The following is a 16924-nucleotide window of genomic DNA, read 5'->3' on the forward strand; positions in this document are numbered from 1 at the left end:
TGAAAAACATACTTGGATGTTGTGTATGTTTTGTATTCATTATTGCTTTGTTTTTCATCTTTCACTTTTTAGCAAACTTGCAAATGTCATGTCAACTATTGCTTCGAGGCATTATTTGAAGTTAGATAAGAAATACCATGGTGACCAAAGTAGCTTGAAAAACCTGAAAATGCATAATGTAGAAGAACTTTAAAACATGCCTTTTCTGACCATGCTTCTGATTAGCACCATTTAAGAACATTGGCTTCTGACACTTTGAGATTATATGAAGAAGACTGGAGATTACTGCTAACTCTAACATTAAAGCACCGCTACACCAATCTCAAACAAGCGGATTAGCGCGTAAGAAACACTGCAATCATAAGGTCATCTCGGGAGTGCCTTTTCGACGCAAAAATACAAAGAGCTACAAGATCAATAGGTGATTATCAGGCAGCAGCTAGCGGCACTCCTGATCAATTCCAATTTCACTTGTTTAAAGGCTTACATATGAAAGCTGGGCTGTCCTTTTCTTTGTTATGACCACCAGGATGTGACTGGCTATCGTCTGTCGAGCTCTGGAATAAATTATTGGTAATCCCTGGAACCTTTGGCCTCACTTGTCATGAGCGGTGGCAGCTGGCACACATTAGCAGAGGTCAGTTGTCGATGAAGTATTCGACAGGAGCTTTGTAATGTCCACATTAACTGATCGGAGGGGACATGCTTGATCACTTTGACTTTGATCCTGTGACTTCTGTCCTGGTTCAATAGTCCTCTCCGGAGATTTAGGATCCATTTGAGAAAGTTTGCCTGGGGAGGAACTTTTGAGATTATGCAGAAGTATAGTTTGCCTTTTAGACATCTGCGGATTTAGCTTGATCTTAAATGTCAAAGTACGCAGCTTTTCCGGTGGAGCGTATGACACCTGCTTGTCTAACAGAAGATTGTTTTTTTCTGTTGGCAAAAAAACACCTGTAAATAAATGATAAGTCTAGACAGTTTCCCATTATTTGAAAACTTCGATCTCTATTGAGGCAAGTAGGTGGCAGACGCTTCACCAGAGAGGCTCCATGGTTCACCGTTAAAGCAATGGTGAACGTTAACCAGCTTCATTAAAATAAACTTGGACAGAAAATTTATAGTAGTAATAGTTGCTTTTGCAGTAAATAAAATAAACAACATGTATATTACCAACGGTTTGTTACACATATTGAATAAGGAATATGTATTAGATTCACACACACACACATAAAACATTATCTTTAAAATGTGAAAATCGTATTTGACATAATTTAAGATAAGATAATCCTTTATTGTCTCCCATGGTAGAAATTTGTCTTGGGACAGGGGATCATATGCTTTATCACAAAGACAGGACAACACAACAACAAAAGCACCTTACGAACACCACCATACAACATAAATAAGAGACCAAGCATGAACACGAGTGATACACATACATAGTGAATTTAAGCCATACATTATTCCACGTGCACAATAGTGGGGTTTGTTATATACATTAAACAGATCAGATAGGCTCAACAAAATTTTGGTTGTAGATGAGCTGGTTCTAGTGCCGGAAATTCTCATTTAATGGAGCTAACATAACCAGGGCTGTGGGTCTATCAGCTTTCTTCTGTATCCTTGTGCTAACCAAACTCTGAGTTTTATTCTGATTATAAAGATTGAATGGAAAATAAAGGCTATTATTATAACTTGCACAAAGCATCTCTGTAACCTTCAAATGCACTGTAGCTGAACAAATGTTTCAATGGTTCAAGAGCGTACGCTTGGAAGATGTAAATTCCAAATCATAAAAACTATGCACCCAATGGTACTGTGACTCATTTTGACAAGCTTCCTAATACAAAGATATCCACTCTTTAGGGCCTGACTTGTCCCTGATGGGTGCTGCCCTCATAACAGGAAGTAGACTCACAGTGATAACCAAGAACCACAGGAAGTGACCCTTTACAGTTTATTTTACCAGCTGGGATTTGTAGTGGGAAAGTTCAGCCATATTGATTTCTGTATATGAAGAGGAGGCAGTGAGGCGGGGTTGGATAAGTCTTTGATAATGTGACTAGGGAATAGCGCCTTGAGATCTGCGGTTCAACTGTGAAAAGTTAGGAGTGCTGATGCGTTCAAGTCTCTGTTAGTTCATTTGTTCACTGTGTTGTGCGATACAGATGTCTAACTTCATTTATTTGATGTGTTCACTACTCAAACTATTCCCAGACGTACAAATCTGTCTGAACTTGTTTCATTTTATACATTTACTGCCACAACAAGTTGGTCATTCTTTAATTATTCAAGTTGAGCCAGTGACCTAGAGATTATTTTTGGGCACAATAGCCTTATATGTGTATTTTCCTATTTTAAAATCTTCCTTTATTACATATTTTTAGAACTTCTTCCACCTCTTATACTAAAGGTTTTATTTGAATTGTGTTACAGTACTTCAAATGAACACCCAAATAAAGAGAATTATAAACTTTTTATTGGCATTTTACCTGTACATTTCTAAAATAGGGCTGCACAATTTTTCAGACAAACAGTGAGTTTTTGTTTTTAAAAATAGGATACTTTTCACATTTTAAAAGTGTGAATTGACAAAAAGAGTGAAAAAGCCCATAAACTGACAAACTAATAAAATATATTGGGATATTTACATTATATTTACATTATATTTTGTTGTTTGTGGAGGAAATGATGGTGCTTCAAAAATGGCAGCTTTTATAATTGTGACCATTCAAATTGTAACTTTGATTTGATTACCTGTAAAACTTCCTCCTAACACCTAATAATGAAAGTGCATGCATTTTGTCGCCATAACATCAAAATGCAAATGCCTCAAGTGTATCAGTATTTTTAATTGGCTAAGAACACTTCAAAGTCTCTGCTTCTCATGAATATGAAGCAGCGCATTGTATCACAGTATTTTTTCTATCGCTTGACAGCCATCTGTCTGTAGCTTTGATGCACACCACATGTCTGGCCTTCTGTTCTCTCACTCACCCACCAGGTTCAATATATGTGACAATGAATTATGAAATGAGAAACCGCTAGTTAGCATAAGCCTAAAGCCTAAAGCTTAAATCTAATATAGCCTGTTTTCTCATGACTTCAAAGTGTGTGACCTCAGTTTTTGCTGCTGGAGATGCTACAGAAATAGATAAACACATTTTCATTTCCTCTATTTCTACCTAACTTCAAAAAAACTTGCTGCAATCCAATTCTGTGAAACTAATTTTAAAAATTAAGATACAGAATTTAAACCACTACCCTTAAGTAAATTCTCTAAACTAAAATATGTTTTATAATACACTTTTGGTTAACTTCTTTCATGTTTTTTAGCATACATTTTTGACATAGCTTCTGGATTTGATTTGATCTCCCCTCTCTTGGCTTTATCAGTGGTCCCATAATAAACCTTTACATTCCATGTGAGAGGGCAGTGTTGGTGCTGGCGGGCTGTCCCGGTGCAGCACAGGAAGTGGGTGTGTGGAGAGTGAGGGTGAGGTGAGCAGAGGAGGGGATATGGGAGGAACACCGATTAAAATAATAAACAGCTTTGTGAACAAGTAGGACCAGTGACCACGGGCAGCAGCCGTCGAGATGGCAACTCTGATCACCCCTGAAGCAATCGAAGAAGGATTTTGTACTTTTTGTTTGGAAGAAGTTTTCTAGTGATTGGTGACAGCTTCTTTTTAAAGTCTTGAGGAGATTTTCTTCAAACACGTGGCCCGAGCTTCAGAAAAGAAGGGAGCATTCTTTGACTAAGTAGCCCAGTCATGGCAGTGATTAGAGGGGTGTGATGGAGCCAGAGCAGGGCTGGAGTAGAGGCTTTACCTTTCTCAGAGGAAATGAAAACTTCATTCAACTTTTTGTTTCTCAAGTGCATGTGTGACTGGCAAATTGAGTTCTTTTTATTGGAGTAATTGAAAACAAACATCTTCTTTCTCTCAAAGTGAAAAGACTGTGAGGAGGACCAATACCAATACAATGTCATAGAATACTCCCAGACCTATTCTTGGAAAGCAACAAATCGTCCTTCAAGTCACACTTAGTTATCTTTACACTGCAGACTTCCACTCAAGATTTGCTGGATTTCGCGCCCCTGCAGCCTCGACTTTGTGAAACCTCCAGTGGCACCAATCGTCCTCTTTAATCCAGCTCTGAAGCATGACCGCGGGCTAGCTGTCACCAGCTCCCCCTCTGCTTCTGGATGCCGAACATGTGTAGGGACCCGGGCATCCATTCATCGGCATTCTTCGCACAAGAATTGCCGCTCTGGAGAATTTGGAAACCAGGATTTGACTGTCTTCTTCCCAATAGTTTGCGTTCATTGGTTGCTCAGTCCAGGATTGGTTATTGATTATCAAAAGTGCATATGACAGGTTAGGCTACTCATTTCACTAAAACATAGGTAACACGAATATATTTAAGATTTTAGAAAAAAATACCTCATACCTTGTTTTATAATTTTACTTCCTGGATGGACAGATATGACATGTGTAGAGGTAATTTCATAACTGTAAACTAAAAACCATAATGTTAACTAGGGCCAAAACCTGTTTAAATGACACAGTAGTTGTAATTAAAGCAATATTAAATAAATTACAACACCTTTATTTTGTTAAATGAAGGTTTACGCTGCCTGAAACCTTCTTGAATTTTTTGTATTGATGACATAGGTAGAGGGATTCCGTCTTAGAACTCAACGCAACTTCCTGTATTTTTTTTTTACATTTCTTTTCAACTTTTTCCCCCACCAACTTCCACCTAGCTGATAAAACTATAAGAAAACTGTAAAACTATGAGAAATATTTACCACGGGTATTATCCCAAACACAGCAATAATTTGAAAAATATGAAAACCTGTCCAATGCACTTTAATCATAACCACTGGAGGACTTCTACCCCAAGTTTGAAAAATACCCAAAGCTGAAAGGATGTAAGCGAGTGTGATATCGCAAAATGATCGGATTCAACTTCAGCTTACAGGAGCTGCTGCGGAATTTCGAACAGGTAAAGCAATGAAAGTTTATGCCCTGTACTTTGTGAACTAACACTGTCGCCATTTGTTTCACATCTTCTCACTGGTGGCCCTAATACCTTCTGTTTTATGAGGTCCAAGTAGTTATTATTAGCCTCATTAAAATGGAATAATTGGTTGTGGCCTGCTTTCCGTGTTATTAGCGAGTGCTACCATGCAGAGCCAGTACAGTGCAGAATGAGACTGGGTTCTTGGGTGTAATTTGTCCGAATGAACTCTTCCATTGAATGGGCTCTCACCAGCTCATAACAGGCATTACTCAGTCCAGCAGTCATTGTTTATTAGGATTTTCATTTCGGTGACATTTTACTAGGATGTGTTAAAGCTAGTTTTATTTTCAGACTAGTATAAAACTTGGATGGTTAACTAATGTGAAAGAGATGGATGATGCTGATGCAATGTAAGAACAAATCCAAACTGAACAATCAGGAACTATGGCTCTGTGTAAGTTGTGTTCATGCCATTTGAGAGTTTGAACTGTGGAAAATATACTATAGTTTAATTAAATATGCTGGTAAAGAAGACTTTAAACTTAATGTCTCTTGGCTCTTGTGGATAGGCCCATGAATTACACAGATATTAACAATAAAACAGAACAAAACATTAAGAAATTTTACCATGGAATCACTCTCCAGCTCAAATATTAAAGACTAAAATGTTTAAAATCACATGAACACAAGCTGCTCTCCCACACACTTGGCTACAAGAAAATGTACAAATTCAGTACTTTTTCTTGTAGCCTGTGTTCAAGGGTTTCAGCTTCCTGTTATATGCAACATTTTGCCAACTTTTTGAATTGTTTATCGCCAGAATGACGCCAATCCTAGTTTGTCGTCATTCTGAAACACATGGATTGTTGATTGTAGTGCGGAGCTGGCCTACAGCTGAAGCACTCCGTCATACTTGTGTGTTTAAGCATGTGTCTGTCTCTATGGGAGTTAAAGAGCCCAATCTAAAAGTACAAGGGCCATATTGACTCTAGCCAACAAGAACCATAAATAAAACATGGCTGACCGCAGACAGAGGGCTTTTGTAGTGCGCCGCCTGAAGTGTACCACACACGTCCTTAAGTACTACCTCTGGACTCATATCGACCTGCTCAAAGTAGTCTTTCAGTGAGTCAAATGACATTTACAGAGTCCCTTTGAAAATGTATATGAGGGTCTGTCTGCCCACACTGCCTGCTCCTTCAGAGGTGTGTGCTCAGGTAGTTCAGTGGAAGTGAAAGTGCTAAAAGAAAATAAAGAAAGCACTTGGGTAATGAGTTGAAACACAGCCAGCTGGACGTGCGGCTGACTCAAGCGCGTTGTTCTCTGGCTGTCTCCATGTACGTATCTTCACTCTCTCTTTATGACCTTTTGTTTGATTTATGTCGGGAGCTGCTGGGCGATTATCTTGCAGATCACACGTTTGCTTATGTCTTTTGGAATGTATATCCGTGTTTTTTAGAATGATGAAATATTGGGTCTGTTGCCATAGAAAGTAAGGGTTTAAAACAAAACAAAATTGTTAAATCTTTTAAAAGGTCAGAAGTCCTCAAAATGGCAGCTATTCTTTTTTTGGATTAGAACGTGATGTCATAGTCCCAGATGAGAGGCAAGAGCCAGATTTGTCTATTGAATACTGTAGTGGACCAAACAGAAAAGCAAAGAGAAGGTATAGAAATAAGTTTACATTTAATAAAGTCAAAAAAAGATTAGGTAAATTAGGTAAATCATTAACAAAAAGCTGGGCCCAACTGGGGTAACTTAAAACAAACAAAACAGAACAAAACCAACCCAACCAGACAAAGGAACAGGGGTGTTTAAATCCATGAGGTCCAACTAAAACTGAACACAAGAAGGGTGAATTACACTAAATAATTAAGTAAAACTACTAACTTCATCAAAATAATAAGAAGGCAAACAAGTATAATACAGGAAATAATAAGTGATAAAAAGTGACCATAAAACAAACTAGACAAACAAACTTAGAAAAACAAACTAAATAGTGCTCCCCCTTGTTGATTCATGGATGGTCTCTGCCGAGAGTCCTCCAAACAAAAAGGAAGAACAAGTGTATGTAATAAATAATTTGTGCATCCGAATTAGACTAAGTCTAAATAAAGTAATTAAATTATGTGCTGTAATTAATGTAAATTAAATGAAATAATACTAACACTGTGGAGTGGTGGCAGAGGTATCCACCAAAAATACATTTTACTTTGCAATGAAATATCTAAAAGGTAAACAAATACTGAACCTTTCTTTTACTGACTCATGGGGGTAGTCCATCTATACTTGCGTGTAGGATCAAACATATGTCGATATCCCTTTCATAGAAGTGACATTAGCAAGATACATGGCATTTTTCAGTATTAGTATTGGTTTATTAATAGTTATAAGGTTAATAATATTAATTACTTGCAAAGGCTTAGAATCGTATAGCTCATGCATATTCTTGTCTTATAGTTAACTTCTCATTCTAAAGCATTATCGATAAGTCCTCAAGACATCAGTGTCATTATCTCCAAGGCAACAGCTATACTTAACGAGGTCACATGTTTAGTTAAGTGTAGCGCATGACAGCAGCTCACATGTGTGGCATTGGATTTCCACTTGTCTATGTGTTTTAAAGTTCCTATATTACACAAAACGGATTGTAGTGATCTTCAAGCCGGGTTATAATTCTGTTACCTCATCAGAAACATACCTGGAGTTGTGTTTTGTTTCATTTGAGTAACACTTTGAGTAACCCCTCCAAAATGCTTAAGTTAACAGCTACCTTTTAACTTTAGTCTGCCAATTCTAGGGCTGAAATCATCCAAGTGATTTTAGTGAAGTTGTATGGCGTTTAAAAACACAGTGGAGCACTTCCTATATTACTATGACATCACAAAGTGGGTTTTTTTTCAGTCTGAGAGAAAAATTCAGCCTAAATATGCAGTGTCTGTGTGTTATACATGTGTGAATGAATGAATGAATGAAAACATAACTACAGGTTTTGATGAGGAAACAGTATTATAACTTCAATCAGAAAACAGTGTAATGTGGACACTTTAATGTATAAATTCTTTTTTAATTTCAACAACTTCAAACTGGCTGTCCAAAGGATTGTTTTTCTTTCTCTTTATCTAATGAAACTTGTTAATGGCATCCACTCAGACTCCAGCAACAGCCCAACGATGAATACAAATAAACAACTCCAGGCTCTCAAGATGGCCCATTTCACGCCCAATGACTGATATTACTCTTTATTACTTGGCTCTAGAAGGATATAGGTCTCATTACATTTGCTTATCACTGCTAATTTTACCCCATTTGTTAGCTGTGTCTGTTAGCTTCCGGCGGGTTTTCCACACTTCCATATGGCGTCAGAGCCCAGTCCTTTATCCGTGGGTGAAATTGGCTGAACGGAGGGTAGTCCCAGCAGAGAGATAGAGAGAGAAACAGAGGGAGGGAGAAAGATAGGGGAGAAAATAGAGCAGTTTCACACTTCTAAAAATAAATTTGACAGCATCTTGTGTTTGCGTCAGGCCCCCTTGTGGTCCAGATCTCACATTCAAAACCTTGTACAGTTGTAATACTGGTCGTGTTTTGGGTATAGCGAAATAGTCTTTTGCCACAGCAAGTTTTACAAATGCATCACTGCCTGCTCATTGAGGCAGCATAAAGTAAGTGCTATTACCTAATGCCTAATGTGAAGTCTCTGTGGTAGTTGCTTCTGTTTTGGGCAAGCCTCCAGCCATAAAAAGCTGAAATGTATTTGGTTTTAGTGAAATGTCAAAAATACCTTGAAGCATTCTTTGGTTATATAGTTATGCGCAAAAGTTTTACAATACCAAGGCAAAAAACATCAAAATAATCTTAAGTGATCTGTTCCATGGATTTTTATTTTGATTATCATAGAAATGATCTTCTGTTTTTATTTATTCACTGTAATATTTCTTGGAATAAATGTTTTGGTAAATATATAGTTATTTATATGCATTTATGATATTAAATGTCCAGTTGTTTTGCACCTATAGGAAATATAATTACACTTTATGGGGGCAGTCTAGCCTTCTTTCTTTGTGGGAAACTTGATATTAAAAATAATACAGTATTGGGTATCATGGGCACAATTGTTTCCACTGCATGCATCATCACTACTGTTTGATTTTTTTCCTCCTTGTATTTCTAGTTTCGATTAGGTGTCTTTTTTGTAACTCTCTCCATCAATCATCATATTTGTTTGTTCTGAAAATGTGATCTTTTCATTATTTTGCACAGTATTGCATTGGCTGTCCTCTGGAGAAATTCAACATTCAGCAAATTCCCAATAGACCAGTGTTTGCAACAAAATGCAACAACACACTTTTGACCAATAAAAGTCGAGCCAAAAACCTGTCCAGTTTGATTTGAGACTTTGTTGATAAAAATGTATGATTATGTTGCCTCTGCCCGCTGTCAAGTCTGATATGATGAAGTGCTAACCTTTTGTCCATGTGTTTGTAGGACATCCAGGCTGAGATTGATGCCCACAATGACATCTACAAGAACGTGGAGGGGAACAAGACCAAGATGGTCAAAGCTCTGGGCAGCTCTGAGGAAGCTGTGTTCCTGCAGCAGAGACTGGATGACATGAACCAGCGCTGGAGCGATCTCAAGACCAAGTCTGCCAATATACGGTCAGTCACTATTTCAGGAGTTGTAATTATTTTAGCTCAGTAGTGTATGACAGACAGCAAGTCTAAACAAAATAAATAAGTGGTTTAAAAATACAATTATTTGAAAAGTTGTAAAGGGGCAGTATGTAACTTTTCTGTTGTAGCCATTTCCACACTATGGTTTTAAACTCAATATCTCATGGAGACTAGTAGATGACACTACCAAGTAAAGTCAACTGTGGAGAGATGACAGGTCACAGTAATCACAACTAGCATCCATAGAGTTATATGAAACATTTTATCTTCAAAAGAATTTTCTTCAAATGCATTTTCCCCTCTTAGAAACATAAGGATCACAGAAATGCACAGAAGGGTTTTTTGATTTTTTGAATTTATGTGAGTTAACTACAGCAGAAGTTTCAGTTTTTCCCTATTCACCCGCATTGTCTCGCTCTAAGGTGTTTTAAGCTACAGCTGAGAAACACTTATGATTGAAGAAAGTGCAATGCCATTATTCTTCAACACTCAAGGCAAACAATAAGATCTTCATGAAGACAAGTTGGCTGTCCACCCGCTATCAAAATAGCAATTACGTGACTGCACCTTTGAACCTTTTCCTTTTGAATTCTCTTTTTTATGAGATTACATATGTCGCTATATTAAGGTACGTATTGGAGAAGTGTCTTGCCCAACAATATAGCAAATATATGCGCTTGGTCTTAACTGACATTAAACCTCTGTTTGAGTGAAAAACATAGCTTGACTGTAACTTTATGTTGTACATTCAGTTCGAGTCATTGTGAGGGTTTTCATATGTCCAGTTCATAGAGTGGTTTTTGAATTAATTGAAAAAATTCTGTCAACACAATCAATTTGAAAATATAAGATTGGACCTAGCTAAAGTATGATACAATTCCTTCAGTGGTAAAAATGTTTGTCTGTATACAAACTGTTTCAAAGCCTCATATTTTTCTTTTCCTTACATACAAACTAAACAGAAATGTACATTCCATTTTCACAAAGAATAAATAGGCAACTTGCACATACCATGTAGCATTTTTCTAAAGATTTACAGTGAGACACATTTTTGTCAAGTAAGAATTATAAAGTATTGTGTTTGTCGTTTTCAACCTCCAGCCCTAAAGCGTGAGATTAAAATAGATACTTGAAAGGAGCCCAGAGGTGCATTGCTTTTAACTTCTGAAGACACTGTTCGACTTCTTCCACCATTAGGCATAAACAGGACTGGTAATCTACTGGGACAAAGAGCCTGAAGAAAGAACAGGTGAGAGTGGAGCTGACACTGCCATATGGAGATATACACAAGTAAAGAGCTTCAGAGGAGCAAGGCATTAGGGGCAAATGAGATAATGCTTAAGTGCCATATAGCAGCTATAAAAAACAATACACACAAAATTAAATTTCACAATGGTTTCGATAGAATTCTGTTTTCTCACTTGAAATGTAAAACAAACTGGAACCTAATGTTCTTTGATAATTTGGAGTATTCTTTTGCTTGCCTTTTTCTTCAGATAAAACTTTATAAACAAAGTAAACAAAATGAACAAAACACATGCACAGCACATGCAAACACGAAAGGGTTTTATATATATATATATATATATATATATATATATATATATTTTTTTTTTTTTTTTTTTTTTTTTATATATATATACACAAACCGACCTCCTCTTAAAATAAAGCATGTAACACTTTGGCTTTTCATTGCGTGTAATCTTCCCTGTGCTTTGTGGCAAACTACCACAAAAGTGAATCATTTCTGTTTCAATTTTGCTTTGGTTAAACTATAAACAATAAACATATTTAAGACAAAAACAAAGAAATAGACTTGAGAACTGCTTGACAGCGACGTTAATGTGTGGGAGGAGAGGTGTGCGGTGATTGCGAACAGCCCATTAGCCCTAATCGCTGTACATGTGTAATTAAGGTTTTCTCTGTCAGCACCAAGAGCAGGTGTCTATACTCTGTGTTCAGGTACATTATGGACATAGGAAGCATAAGTGCCATTAACACATCTTACATGTGCACTGTCATTCAGACAATTACCGAGGGAGACATTTTCTCCAGAGGGGTTAAGTTTAAAAGATCTATCAAGGTTTTAAAAATAGCATGCTTTATAAACACCTTATTTTTCTAAGTGCCACACAGTGTATAAGAGATGTTGCAGTTACAGTCAAAATGTAAATCAATATGTACATGTAATAGACCTTAACTCTGGATGCACTAATGTTTATGATGGAAGGATCTGCATATGCTTTTCTCCATGGAGATTTTATTACCTTTGTCTGTTCCACGGTTATTTAAGTTATTTTAAAGGTATTTTAAAGGTGCTAAATATGAACACAAGAACAATACGATGATGCCATACTGTAGAAAATTACAGGAAAATCCATAGCATCTCTTCAAAGACATGCGAGTGGCAGACACACCAGAAAATTTGCATTGTGCTCATTTAATACACTATGATTTAATACACTATTGCCTTAATGCTGTCATTATGGTGACCAGATTATAGTTAGACAATATTAGACCTGGTGTTTGTATTCATTTGCCTGTGTCTTGTGCAGGGCTCACCTGGAGGCCAGTGCGGAGCGCTGGTCCCGGCTGCTGGGGATCCTAGAGGAGCTCTGGAGGTGGATCTGCTCCAAGGACGAAGAGCTGGCCAAACAAATGCCCATAGGAGGAGATGTGCCCACTTTACTACAGCAGCAAAACCACTGCACGGTACGTTATGGCGCAATGCAATTTGGATGTTATCTGCTCACATCTGCTTTTTTACCTTTTTTTTTTATTACTTCATTTACTACTTTAAATCAGTGTTAAGCCCAAAGGTATTATTGCCTTCGGCTCTACAGACTTTGGGAATGGCTGCTCTGTAGTATATACTTTAGTGTCAAGGCCATTATGTCACCATTAAGTGATGCTTTACCTAATTTCTTTACATTGAGTGCAGCCTTATTGTACTATATTTTATAGATAGGCCAGTGGTTAATTTCTAAAAGTATTAATCAGCAATATATATACAATAAACATAATCTAGCAGACACTATGTAGAGCTGTTCTGCATTTCGCAGTAGTATTAGTACATAGTATTTACCACAATGTACCACTTTGGATCCAGGGCATGGGTAAAATGACTACTATTATTGTCTACTATTGTCACCCCCAGTCACAGTATTTCTGCTGCATTATTTATTGTAAGCCGTGGTTGTTTTGTATGTAATTGCTGTGAGAGATGACTCACCCTGTGGCTAGTGTTTACTCTCAGTCCATTGGCCTCCACACTGCTCTCAGCTCTTGACATTGTAATGTGTTTCTCTGTTGCCCATTCACTGCACTATTATTTCAGTCACAAAATGGTCTGAGAGTTTTCAGTCATTTTCTAGACGTGGAATCACAGCCTCTTGTGACAGAAAAAACACTCCAGCTGTCAAATAGAAGTGTTGAGTGTATGTTGTTGTCATGTTCTGATGCTTCTCAACAAATATGAATATAATTACAACTGCAGTTCATTTCAGAAGGTCAGGTAGGTCAAATGGTGCCATATAAATACCGTGGGCGTTTTAGGGTTAATACTTGTGAGTGTGATTAAAATGTGAAATTAAATAGAATTTGATATTTGCCACAGACATTTTTTTTTTTTTAAATACACAAATTATCTCACATTACAACCTAAACGTACATTCATGTGCGTTTTTTACTCAGTTCAATTTCCACTGTCCAAAGTCAACTGCTATATTTACTATATAACCAGATATATGAACAAACACAGTAAGTTGATTACAATGCAAGGCTTCAATTTTAACCTCTACTATTGGAGGAAAGGTGTTAAAATTTGTATTTTGTGGTAGCCTTAGCAGTTGGGAGTTTTATTTGAATTATTCTGGACATGGATTGGATTCAAGGAGCAGAAGACCAGTTTCTTTGCTGTTGTATTATAGTAGTTGCTGTCCAAACTGTGAGGTAAAAGTTGAAAGCTTATACTGAAGTGTAATTTACAAACTTTTGACCCATAATTGATCTCAGGTGTTATTCTAAAACAAGATACAGATGCCATAAATTTTTCTATCTGCAAGTTGACAGCATTATTCCAATCAAATCAAACTTTATTTATAGAGTGCTTTTCATACAAAAATGCAACACAAAGTGCTTATTATTAATGCTGTGAACCTGATTTCACCTTTGTAAAAATGCATTATGTTATTACGGTAAGTGCTAATATTTTCCATTCAGACTTGGTCTTGACTTCATAGGGACTTGCATCATCACCTCTTCAACACCCCATCTTCAGAAAAATATGAAGGGCATCTACTGTCCTTGAAAACTAAAAATTTTTAAAAGTACATATAATTTTGGCTCACTTTTGTCTATTTATTATAATGGATATCTCTTTAGTGACCCTGAAAAAGACTTGAGCTTTGAAAATAGCACTAAACCCTTGTCCTCTCTATTCCAACACATGCACTTAGTCATACCATTATTCAACAGCAGCACCTGTCATAGTGAACTACAGGGAGTCAGTGAGGCAGGAAGGACTTAGATGGTTAAGTGGAAATACCTGTCTGTGTTATAGGGGGCTGGTGGAGATAAAATTGGAAAGCTTGTGCCACTTATAACATTGGACGATAGTGGAGATTATTTAATAAATTATGAAGTGGTTGTGAGTTATGACAAATTATACCCATATTCAAAAACTAGGACAATATTGGACCTTCTCTGAGTAGTTTAAGGATAATTTGGATCTGCATTAGAACAAGTATAAGACCACATGTTTTATTATCATTCATAGTATAAAAATAAATATCAGGAATTAAAGGTCCTATATTACAAAATATTTAGCCTTATGAGCTTTAAGCCATGTTCTAATGTTATTACCTCATCAAAAACATACCTGGAATAATGTTTTGTTCCATATACACATTTTTAGTAATCCTTTATTAGAGCTCAAAATGTTCTCCTCCACCTTATGATGTCATGAAGTGGTTGTTTTCAAGTTCTCAAGAGCTCAGCCTAAATATGTAAGATTTTTGTGTCAAACTTGTGAATGAACACTAACCAAACACTACTCCGTGTATGTGTTTGATGAAGAAACAACATTATAACATGGATCAGAAAATAAAGCTTTTCTTAGTATTCAATTTAAGTTTGAAAATTTTAGATTGAAAGACACAATTTTAGATTTAGGAACTAGGTTCTGGTTCATTAATTGCAAACTCCAAATGGACATCACACCAATGAAGTCAGCGTAAACTGCTTCTAGTGCTTGGAAGTGTTTTTATACTGTGTTGAATTGGGTCATGTAATCAAATACTTATAAAAGTGGTTATCAGATCTATCATATCTTGTGTTTGGCAAGCTGTATCAAAGCAGCAATGGTTAAATCATATGTGAACTTGTGAATGTTTTCTAGTTGGGCTCGAATAATAGTTTTTTAATTCACCCCAATTACATTTTAATTGTTTTTTGATCACTCTCAGCTTATGAACGCTCCATGCATGTAACACTCTTTGATTCCTTTTTGTATTTAATTTCTATGCCAATTACATCCCCCAAACAAACTTTTAAGATTGTTTACAAGCCCTCTTTCCTCTTTATTACAGCTCACCATTTTCCAGTTTTTTTTATAGCATCTGTAAAAGTATAAAATATTGAACATTTTAATTATGGATCTGAAGTGCTTTATCATAGTCCTGCTGATTAAACCCAGCTCAGTGAATAGGCCCTTTTGGATCAGGAGCTTACGGTTATTATAACAGCTCTTATCTTCAGAGTGCACACAGCGTTTTGTCTTTGGCCGAAGTATTAGACCAGACGAATGGGTCCAAGGTGGTCCCCATTTAAATGAGTTGGTTTTCTCAGCACTTTCCATATGCTAAAATAGCCACACTATTACCCCGTCTGGGCAGGTGTAACGGTAACAGCATCTTAATCATTGTGCCTGGATGATGGATTGGTATCATTTGTTCTGGAGTGGACAGGTCATACAGAAGAAATTCTTTTCAACGCCCCCACAGCGAGTGTCTGCCCAAGTGTCAATCTGTTAGGAACTTTTAATTGTTTTGTTGGTGGTGATTTTGCTTTTTGCCAGCACTTTTTGACTCTTTTGTAATTAAATTGAATTCTAAGTAATGTTAGTAGTAAAACCTGCTAAGGATGGTAAAGATGTGGCAGAAAATTCCCTTTGTGAAAACTTAAATCTACAAATAATAAAATGTATTTTTGTTTTATAACTTAAAGGCACACTGTGTAACTTTTTAAGAAGGCCCGATATCAGTTTGTCTCCACAAATATGTTAATGTTTAGCCCGGAATGTTTCACAGCATGGCATTAATCTGCTCTATCTCCATGGAAACAAGCCAGGTTAGATCTGTGCAGTGGTGAGCCAGCTCACAGTAAAAATCCATGTTTTTCAAACCATTTTGAGCAATAAAATTATATGTAATTCAGTGCAAGATCTAAGTTTTGTGCCATATTGTGGAAAATTGCAGGTAAATCAATAACCTCCACAGAGACAAAGCAGGTGGCAGGCTACCCATCACAAAACTGTTAAAGTGCAAATGCACTTTTTTATTCAGTCCCAAAGACATATCATGTCCCTTTCTAAGTTTCCCAACCCAATTTGTGCCCTCCTGTTTGAATCTATCATTTCTGTATTCGGATATGAAGAGGCTATACATTTTGTTGCTGATTTTCCTGTCAGAAAAATGGCTGGTGTGAGGATCTGCAAACAGTTAGATAGCAGTTTTTTGAGTGCAGAGAAAAGGGTGTCTAAAAGTAGCCGTGTCATGATGTTATCTCAGTCCATCCACAGCAGCGGGCCCACAGATAAGGAGAGGCACAGACAGACATGTCTGCTCAAAACTTAAGGTCAATGTCACTCAAGAGCTCTTTCATGCTCAGCTCTCCTGTCTCTATAAAATTCAGACAATGCACATAAAGAGGGAAACTATTACAAAAGACAAAGTAAAGATTCACCCTTTTGTCTTCTACAGACTGTTCACTCTTATCACTCAGGGCCAGCTGGGATTTTAAGGAAAGAAAATGTTCTTTTAACTTGAAAGCTCTTCCTCCTTTGATATTGTCCTCTCTCACTTGTACAAATCTGAACATGCAGTTTGATCCCTGACTGAACTCTGAATCAACCACTTGATGACACACTATATAGAAATGTAATAAATCCTTGTCTTTTGACCTCATGATGGGCATTGGTGTGAAAGATATCATTATCTACA

General features: G+C 36.8%; 1 protein-coding gene across 1 annotated transcript in view; it reads left to right on the plus strand.

The window, feature by feature from the left end:
* LOC110168858 (dystrophin) overlaps nt 1-16924 on the plus strand; it is a 184188-nt gene that overhangs the window by 93985 nt on the left and 73279 nt on the right. The window contains 2 exon segments of the mRNA XM_020934382.2: nt 9517-9689; nt 12260-12416. Of these exon segments, the coding sequence (XP_020790041.2) occupies nt 9517-9689; nt 12260-12416 (330 nt within the window).

The sequence above is a fragment of the Boleophthalmus pectinirostris genome, unplaced genomic scaffold, assembly GCF_026225935.1.
Source record: "Boleophthalmus pectinirostris isolate CB_2022bp ecotype Guang Dong unplaced genomic scaffold, ASM2622593v1 HiC_scaffold_13, whole genome shotgun sequence".
Lineage (NCBI taxonomy): Eukaryota > Metazoa > Chordata > Actinopteri > Gobiiformes > Gobiidae > Boleophthalmus > Boleophthalmus pectinirostris.